This window comes from Macaca nemestrina, chromosome 6 (genome assembly GCF_043159975.1).
Source record: "Macaca nemestrina isolate mMacNem1 chromosome 6, mMacNem.hap1, whole genome shotgun sequence".
NCBI classification, from domain to species: Eukaryota; Metazoa; Chordata; class Mammalia; order Primates; family Cercopithecidae; genus Macaca; species Macaca nemestrina.
Window position 1 is genome coordinate 114553022 of NC_092130.1, and position 9843 is coordinate 114562864.

General features: G+C 35.4%; 1 protein-coding gene across 3 annotated transcripts in view; it reads left to right on the top strand.

Moving 5' to 3' along the window:
* LOC105499439 (ERCC excision repair 8, CSA ubiquitin ligase complex subunit) overlaps positions 1 to 8986 on the top strand; it is an 86293-nt gene extending 77307 nt beyond the window's left edge. For all 3 annotated transcript variants that reach the window (XM_011772000.2, XM_011772002.2, XM_011772001.2), the window contains 2 exons: positions 2364 to 2444; positions 8749 to 8986. In XM_011772000.2, the coding sequence (XP_011770302.2) occupies positions 2364 to 2444; positions 8749 to 8817 (150 nt within the window). In that variant the 3' untranslated portion in view covers positions 8818 to 8986. The remainder of the gene's footprint in view (positions 1 to 2363; positions 2445 to 8748) is intronic.
* Positions 8987 to 9843: the final 857 nt, after the last annotated feature.

Consider the following 9843-nt stretch of genomic DNA (forward strand, 5'->3'; position numbering starts at 1 on the left):
ATCTCTTACTAGTCAGCAAGTAGGTGTATACCAGTTGTTAAACATTTTTAGTGTTCTGAGAGAAGAAAACTAAAGCACCAGGGAGGTGACATGACTTGCCCCTAACCTGCAAGTAGTTATTGATAACACATGTATTTCTATTCAAAGAAATTATTAAAATATTGTCCCTCTTTTCTTGTCTAAGGTTACTTAGAGATGCAGCCGAAATTTCATCCCAGATACTCTGACCACAAATTATTTCTTTCCACCAAATTGGAGCTTATCTAATACGTGTGCCTAGAATGGATTAAAATAGTGCCAGTGGTTGGGCACAGTGGCTCACACCTGTAATCCCAGCACTTTGGGAGGTCGAAAGGATCACTTGAGCCCAGGAGTTCCAGGCCATCCTAAGTAACAGAATGAGGCCCTGTATTTACAGAAAATAAAAAAATCAGCCAGGTGTGGTGGTGTATGCCTGTAGTCCCAGCTGTGCAGGAGGCTAAAGCGAGAGGATTGAGCCCAGGAGATTGAGTGAGCCGTGTTCAGAGCACTGCACTCCAACATGGGCAAGAGAATAGGAATTCATGAATCTAGGCTGGGATAAGTAAGTAAATTAATAAATTGAAAATTTGATGAGGATGAGATATTTACATAATCTCAATGTATCACCCTACAAAATATGAAGTACAAAACTAAAAAGATTAATTTTAACCTGAAGAAGCCTGGCACATATCACCTTCATCAAATAATATAAGTTAGCATCCCAGTTGTGGGACATCACTTCTGTGATATCCCTGGCCAAATTGGATCACTCAAATTTAATCATGAGGAAACATAAGACAATCCAAATGTGAAGGACATTCTACAAAGTAACTGGTGTATATCTTCAAAATTGTCAAGGTCAGAAAAGCCAGAGACTGAAGAACTGTTCCAGCTTGAAAACTGAAGAGACTTGACAACTAAGTGCAGGATGTGATTTTTAACTGGCCCCTTTTGCTATAAAGGACAGTATTGGAACAAATGATGAAACATGAATGGGGTCTTTAGATGGTGGTAGTAATATGAATTTTCTGATTTTGTTGGTTACTTTGTAACTACAAAGGAAAGTACCCTTGTTCACAGGAAAATTACACTGAATTATTCAAGAGTAATAAGGCCTAATGTTGGCAACTTACTCTCATATGACTCAGGGGAAAAAAAAGTCTTTTGGACTGCAGTTGTAACTTACATTTTGCGCTTATTTTTTAAGAAAATCTTATTGCCCAAATGAACTCCTCCATCTATCACAGACACTTCAAGGCTTGATGTAAATCTTTCTATCTCAGTGTTCTTTATTAGTCACTCTAATTTAAATGTTGCTGCTTTCAATATCTCTTTCTTGAACATGTACAGAATATCCTTTATGTCTTCACTGGGTGTGTTAATACTTATTGTGAATTGCCCTATAACCTTATCTGACCAAGTTATCTTGGGCATTACCTGGCCTTCTCAGGGAAATAAAATTACTCAAGGGCACTGAACATATATATTTTTGCATCAGCTAGTTTGTGTAGCCATATAGTCTAGATTTTGTAATACAGTCAACAAAATTTTGTAGTTAGGAAATTTGATAATGTATATCTAACAATTTTTTAAATCTTCATTTTCTATAAATATATAATCTTATTTTCCCTTTTCCCACATCCTTAAATAAAAAACACAGTTATACCATGCCTCATATTGTTTTTGAGATGTACAATAATAAAAACAATTGTATAAAACAGCAGAGGAAAAAAGCCAATATAACATATTTCTTTGATTTTTGGCGGGGAGGGGCGTGAGCATTGTTCAGCCATAAGCAAACAGTATATCCATAGACATTGACATAGGCTGTGCATCACCCCAAGCTTCCTTATGAAGTAAACTTCTCAACAGGCATGGAATATACATCTTCAAGCTCTTCTGTTGAATTGCAGCCAGTTAGGCAGCTGTAAGTTAAATAAAACTTTTTGAGAACTTGGCCTGTTTTAGAAGCTCATATGGTTTCTTCACTGAAGTCTTTATTGAAGCTCAGTTATTTGGACACAGAAAGACAAACTCTTTCTTTCTCTGACATTAAAAATATATGGATACTATAATTGATAAAACTGCTAGGATTTGGGGTGTATTTGTAAAATTTTCACACCATTAGTAAGCTTGACAAATCCTAATACTATTTTTAAATACAAAACAAAGCTTTACTAACAAAGAAACAAAGGAAAAAGAGCATCGGCCTAGTTTCTTTAGGGAGTAGAAATAGCATTAATCTAATTACTGTGACCTAATTATTTCAAAAATGGTATAATTCATTTCAGTTTGGTATCAGCTCTTGATCCACAATATCATCTTTGCCTTCTGTGTTGTAGGAACTTTACAGTGGTAGCAGAGACTGCAACATTCTGGCTTGGGTTCCATCCTTATACGAACCAGTTCCTGATGATGATGAGGTAAACATTATTTTCACAAATTGTATAGTGACTTCTAAATCATAAGAAATAATGTTTTGTTCCTTTATATGAGAGAGACTTTAAAGCATTTCTTGCCAGTGGCATGCACCTATAGTCTCAGGTACTTGGGAGACTGAGGCAAGATGATCACTTGAGCCTGGAAATCAAGACCAGCCTGGACAATGTAGTGAGACCCCATCTCAAAACAACAACAAAAAAAAAGCATTTCTTGGCATTTTCTGTAAAAATAATTTGACTGTTTTAATACATTTTGAAAATTCAGAGAAATATAAAAAGAACATAAAATTCCTCAAATCAAATTAATCAATATTAACATTTTGATTTGTTTCATAACTGTTTTTTCCTATGAGTATGTTTTTTAACATAGTTCATATCATGGTTGGACATTCAACTTGGTATCTTACTTTTCTCATCAACATTGTACAATAAACCTTTTTTCATGTCATTAATAACTATGTGTAAACATTTCTAATGATATATTATTCTGTCATTGATAAAACACAATTTCAATATTTACCTCTTTGGAGGAATTTCTGTTGATTATTATAAATATCAAGGTAAATATCTGTTTAAAAATTGTTAATATTTCTGACTATGTCTTTAGATAGATTCCTAGAAGTGGAATTATCTCTTCAATTATTATATATGACTTTTTTTCTTTTCTTTCTTTCTTTTTTTTTTTTTTGAGACGGAGTCTCGCTCTGTCGCCCAGGCTGGAGTGCTGTGGCCGGATCTCAGCTCACTGCAAGCTCCGCCTCCCGGGTTCCCGCCATTCTCCTGCCTCAGCCTCCCGAGTAGCTGGGACTACAGGCGCCCGCCACCTCGCCCGGCTAGTTTTTTGTATTTTTTAGTAGAGACGGGGTTTCACCGTGTTAGCCAGGATGGTCTCCATCTCCTGACCTCGTGATCCACCCGTCTCGGCCTTCCAAAGTGCTGGGATTACAGGCTTGAGCCACCGCGCCCGGCCTACTTTTTTTCTTTTCTTTTTTTTTTTTTTTTTTTTTTTTTTTGAGATGGAGTCTCACTCTGTCACCCAGCCGACATTTTTAAGACTTTATTCTCATGTCAAATTTTACCAGTTTACACCCCTACCAGCAGTCTGACAGTGCCTTTCATAGAAAATAAATCAGTATAAACATGACAGTGTAAATACAGACCTTAAAAACGCAGTAGGTAAACAAAGATGAACAAGACCATTGTCCCTGACCTAAAGTAATAGCTTCTGTATTTTTTTTTAGCTTTTGCATCAAGCAGTTGGAAGATACAGGCTGTTTAAAGGTGGTTTCTGTCCCACAAGGTTTATTCTCCTAAGCACTCTTAATCATCCTCATTTATCTTAATTTCTACAATATAAAAAATCCAAATGCAATGTCTAAAAACAAAGTTTATATATATATGTATATTTCTTTAATTTGGAAATATAGATAATGTAGTTAGAAATACCTTAAGGTAATCTTAACCAAGTCATAGTAAAAGCATCTTAAATGGAGGTGGAGGAAAACTTACTGGTAAAGCACTTTTGACGTTCAAAAAACATTTTTCATATACTGTGTTTAGTTCCTTCATAAAACTAGGACTATGTCAAAATCCACATGAAAATATAATTTGTATAGAGGTAGTTGATAGCATCTCAGAGCTATTGACAATATGTATTTCATACCTAAATTTTCAACTGCTAGGGTTTACTGCAGTACAAACCTGTGAATTATTTTCTTTTGTCCTTAATCCAAAGAAAGAGAAAAAAAATACGCTTTGATAAATCTTTAAGTAGCCAGCCAATGCCATATGCATACTTCCAGATTTTATCACATGTCTAATTTGGTTTATTGTGGCTTGATTAACTTTAGCATACAGCTGCTTTTGATGTCAGAGTATTCTTCTGTATAAAGCTTAGTATGGTCAAATAATTAGATTTAGCCATTTATTTTACATTTCATTATGTAATTATTGTGTCTTGCTCTTTGGGAATTGCTGTATACATTAAAACCAAGTTATAACACTGTAAGCCATGTTAGGAAGTTAACATTTTATTTACCAAATGAAAACATTAAAAATGAATGAAAAATCTATAGTGACTTACGTATAGAAAAGGATGTTAGAAGAATACTAAATTGTTTAATTCATAAAGATAATATGTGGCCAGGTGTGGTGGCTCACATCTGTAATCCCAGCACTTTGAGAGGCTGAAGTGGAAGAATCACTTGAGTCCAGGAGTTCAAGACCAGCCTAGGCAACATAGAAAGACCCCATCTCTACAAAAAATAAACAAAATTAGCCAGGTTTGGTGGCTTTCACCTATAGTTCCAGCTACTTAAGAGGGTGATCAAGTCAGAGGATCACTTGAGCCCAAGAGTTCAAGGCTGCAGTGAGCCACAATTGCACCACTATACTCAAAGCCTGGGTGAGAGTGAGACCTTGACTCAAAGAAAAAAAAGATAATATGTGACTGATGGTTTATTTCCTTGTTATGTCATTATAGTGATAGTTTGAACTCTTTGTGTAAACAAACTTGTATATATGAGAAATTAAGCAAAACAAGTTAGAAAATCACATAGAGATATACAAAAATCAAGTTGACCTTTGTATTTGTTTTAGTGCTATAAAACCTTACCTTTTAAAATGTCATGTTCATATATTTAAAGATAGCAGTCATTCTCATACTAATATAAAATGGTATGTGCTAAAGTTATTCCCGTAAAATTTTAGCTTGAAACATTCCTGTGAATATATGAATGTGATCATAATGCAGATCCCAGTAGAATAGTCTGTCCAGAAGACCCTATTCCTTACATGTATGTTTATAATTTAAGCCATGTTTAAAAGTGCTTTTATCCCAACTATAAAATAAGTATATTTATTTGATATTTATTTCCCAAGGAGGCAGTGTACCACACTACAAAACAAAAGAACACACACACGTATACATACACATACTTAGTCTTTAGCTTCAGGAAACTGGGTTTGAATCCCAGTTCTGCCATTTATTATACTTATGATCTGGGACAAGCTCATGATATTTCCAAACATCAGAATTGTCTAATCAAACTTATTCTTAGGTTTCCTTTCCAATGCATTCTTCAGATGAGAGTTACCTCCCTATCAACCAAGATAATCCCTTAGGGGTGTTTCTCCTGATATCCAAAGTAGAAGATGAATTTAATTCTGTCTAAAGAAAGGAAGAACACTGGATGATAGGGACAGGATTTGTGGTCTTTAACTATAAATCCTTTTATTTAATTGGCAGACTCTTTTATTATATTTTGAGGAATGTGGCTTCCTTTTGACCCTACTTTCTAAAAGCTGGTCTGGTCAAGACAAGCCTATCTATAACTCCTAATTACTTTTTCCTGCCTGAGATCTACAGGGCAGGTTTATTCCAGTTTACACGTGACCTCTCACTAAGAATTTTACTTTGTTTTGACATTCACACAATATATAACTGTTTTACATACCACTTGTGTCGATGTACTTGCTAACAAACAACCCTGAGACTTGCCACTAATTACCAGTCAAAAATTTGAAAGTTATCAAGAAATATCCTTGTAGATGTTAAGTTTGGTTCTATTTCTTCTCTAAACTCATAACTAGGTCCCCTCTAAACTCATGCTTCATTATTTCTATAACACTGACACTATCTGTCAGTAGAACTGACAACCTGGTGAGATATAGATGAATATGTTCAAGCACACACTGGATGTCTACTAGGAGGAGATGTAGAGAAAACTGAAATAATAGTAGTGACACTTGATCAGTGGGTCTCAAATGGTAATGTGTACCATATCCATCTACCACATTTTTACTGCAGCTTTATCATACTACCAGTATAATATTTTATTTGTGATTGTTTTGGCAATAAAATATATTTCTAAAATACTGTAATGCATTCATATATCATCGTGTCACTGAAAAGTGAAATAATTTATATGCAACTGATTATGATTTTCATTTGTTTCTTTGTTTACCATACAAAAATAACATATAATGAAGTGTAATTTTGCTTTTCTGTTGAGTTTTCAACTGAAATTAAAATTTTTAATAGGTTACACACTAGGTTTCCATAGTAGGATTAGGAAGCATGGCCCTTGTGTGGCTTATCCACCTAGGGACATGTGTGTGTGTGTGTGTGTGTTTTCCCAGGGCTATTTTTGGTAGCTATCAAAGGCAAAGTTAAAGGCTTCTAGAGACAGAGTAGGGAAGAGTAGTCAGCTAACCCCTAATGACAAGATGTCTTTTAATAAACTCTCACTAAATAACGTAATTTAATAGTTAAATTGAAAACCCAAAAAGACAGGAAATTCAGTAAATGTTTGGATGAAAGAATAAATGAAGAGACTTCAGTATACAACTGTTGCAAATAAGTGGACTGTGGCTAGAAATCGGTGAGTAGTTAGCTGAGGTTTAATAATAGTTTCATGGCCGGGAGCAGTGGCTCACGCCTGTAATCCCAACACTTTGGGAGGCCAAGGCTGGTGGATCACAAGGTCTGGAGTTCGAGACCAGCCTGGCCAATATGGTGAAACCCCATCTCTACTAAAAATACAAAAATTCACCGGGTGTGGTGGCACGCACCTGTAGTCCCCGCTACTCAGGAGACTGAGGCAGAAGACTCGCTTGAACCCAGGAGGGAGAGGTTGCAGTGAGCCGAGATCATGTCACTGTACTCCAGCCTGGGCGACAGAATGAGACTCCATCTCAAATAATAATGATAATAATAATAATAATAATAATTTTGTATCTGGACATTTGGAGTATAGTCGACATTAGGTTTAATAATGTAATCTGTTTAACAGTAAAGAACGCCTAAATTAGTATATTGTTTTCCAACTATTCTAGCTGATACTTGGGAAATTTACTGGGAACACTTAACTTTTTCTACTGTTTTCATTGTTCGAATTGTAAGATTCACAGTTATATTCATCAAAAGAAAAATAAACATTCTCAGACATGCAGTAGGGGTTATCCTTAAAAAATATTTCTGTAAGTTATAAAAGGCAGTACATCTAAAATAATTTAACAGTAGTCTCGATGCTAATACAGCATTGGAATTGGAATCTGAATAAAATTGTAGCAGTTGTAAAAGTTGCACAAAAAGAAGCAAACCTGGCTCATAATACGCAGTTACTTTAAGAATGAGACCAAATAAGCCCTTTTAGTTATTTGCAAGAGAATCAGAAGTAGCTATTCAGAAGTTTTCCCCAAAATGAACTGATTTGAAATACCACAGATGATTAAAATTTCTCTAGTTGCTAATCACCTTTTTGTTGTTTTAAATAAACATCATCTAGATAGATGTTATCCTTCAGACAAATCCCTGAGGGAAACCTATGTGCTGATTATAAACATGTTACCATTTCTGACCTGTTTTGCATGTTTTACTGAACTGCCCTGCCAACCTATAAAAATAAGTAAATAAATATCACTACTTACAAATAAGTACATAAATATCACTACTTAATAACCCACATTGGCCGGGCGCGGTGGCTCAAGCCTGTAATCCCAGCACTTTGGGAGGCCGAGACGGGCTGATCACGAGGTTAGGAGATCGAGACCATCCTGGCTAACATGGTGAAACCCTGTCTCTACTAAAAAATACAAAAAACTATCCGGGCGAGGTGGCGGGCGCCTGTAGTCCCAGCTACTCGGGAGGCCGAGGCAGAATGGTGTGAACCCGGGAGGCGGAGCTTGCAGTGAGCTGAGATCCGGCCACTGCACTGCAGCCTGGGTGACAGAGAGAGACTCTGCTTCAAAAAAACAAACAAACAAACAAACAAAAAACATTATTTTTGGACTAAAAAGTATTTTTCAGCTTGAATACCTTATTCTCCATATTTGGGTATTTGTTTATTTATAAAAGTTATTTTCATCTAAACAATTAAAGAGTTGCCAACATTGATATTTTGGGCTGGAGTCCAGTCTTAGCCCATGGATATCAGAGTGCCACTTTCACCAGATAATTCCAAAGAGTTGTTGAGAAATACCTTGAGAAATAGCAGCATCATAGTATATGTATGTATGTATGTATGTTTGTATGTATTTGTGAGGTGATTAAAGAAAACGATGTTTGGGTAAAGTCTAGTATTGTCTGTTTAAAATGAAGTTACATTATCTTATATTGTATATGGGTTGTTTCTTATATTATTTTTGTTCTGAAATTAACAGTTTTACATTTTCTTCCAAAATAATGTAATTGCTATTTATCTGATATATTTCGTAACTTTATTATGAGCCTAAAATTATGAAGTAGAAAAAACAGAACCTTCCTTTTTCTTTTTTCTTTTTTTAGACTGCAACAAAATCACAATTAAATCCAGCCTTTGAAGATGCCTGGAGCAGCAGTGATGAAGGAGGATGAATATCACCTTTAGTACCTTTGTGTCTCTGCTGAAACTTTTTAAATGAGACCGTATGTTTTTTTCAACTGTACGTTCTATTCCTGACAGCTAAATTAGCCCTAAATGTGGGTAATTTTTTTCCTCATGTTTTAAAATGAGGTTAATATTTGCATAAAATTCTAAAACAGGCTTCTGTGTAGTTTATTTAGTCAAAATGTGTTCCTTGATCCCAGATGCTGTGGCCTGGGGAAGCCCTCCTTGCTACAGTACAAGTACACAAGTCATTGTACCTCAATTGTGACCTTCAGCAGATTTTATGAACTATAAGATGCAGTCTCAGAGGATCAGCAAGTGGAGGCCACCAGTATTGACTTTCTCTTACTTGCTATACTATCAGCCTGCTCATTTCCACCTTCAAGAATGATTTTGCCAAGAATAATTATATCAAAAATAGTAGTTGAAATGGTAACATCAAAATTATTTTATTCTTTCTTCTTCATGTATTCACATTTTTCAATGGTTTCATTTAATTAACCATGCTTTATGTTAAACATTTTTGGGCTTAATGTCTCCTACAATCCAAAATGTGCATCACAGGAGGCTTTTAACTTTGTGAAAATCCCATGTTTGCTTTATTTTATTTTAATGTCAGAAGGCAGTTTGCACTAATGCTTGAACTCTTTTTTTTATGAAACTCATTAAGATATGACGAAATCCTGCCTCATTAATTCAAGCAGAAAATATCCTGGCGGGGAATCTGGCTTAAATATGAAATGTTGTAATAAAATTTCTATGTTACTGTCTCCTGTGTCAACCCACAAGTGATTATCATAAAGGTAATCTTAATATTCCCTTCCTGATCCTTACCAGCAGTAGACTAGTAAATGAGGCTTTTATGAGTTTGAATACCAAAAGTATACAGTTGTTGAGGGTTTTTTTTGTTTTGTTTTGTTTTCTGAGATGGAGTTTCACTCTGTCACCCAGGCTGGAGTACAGTGTTGTCATCTCGGCTCACTGCAACCTTCGCCTCCCAGGTTCAAGCAATT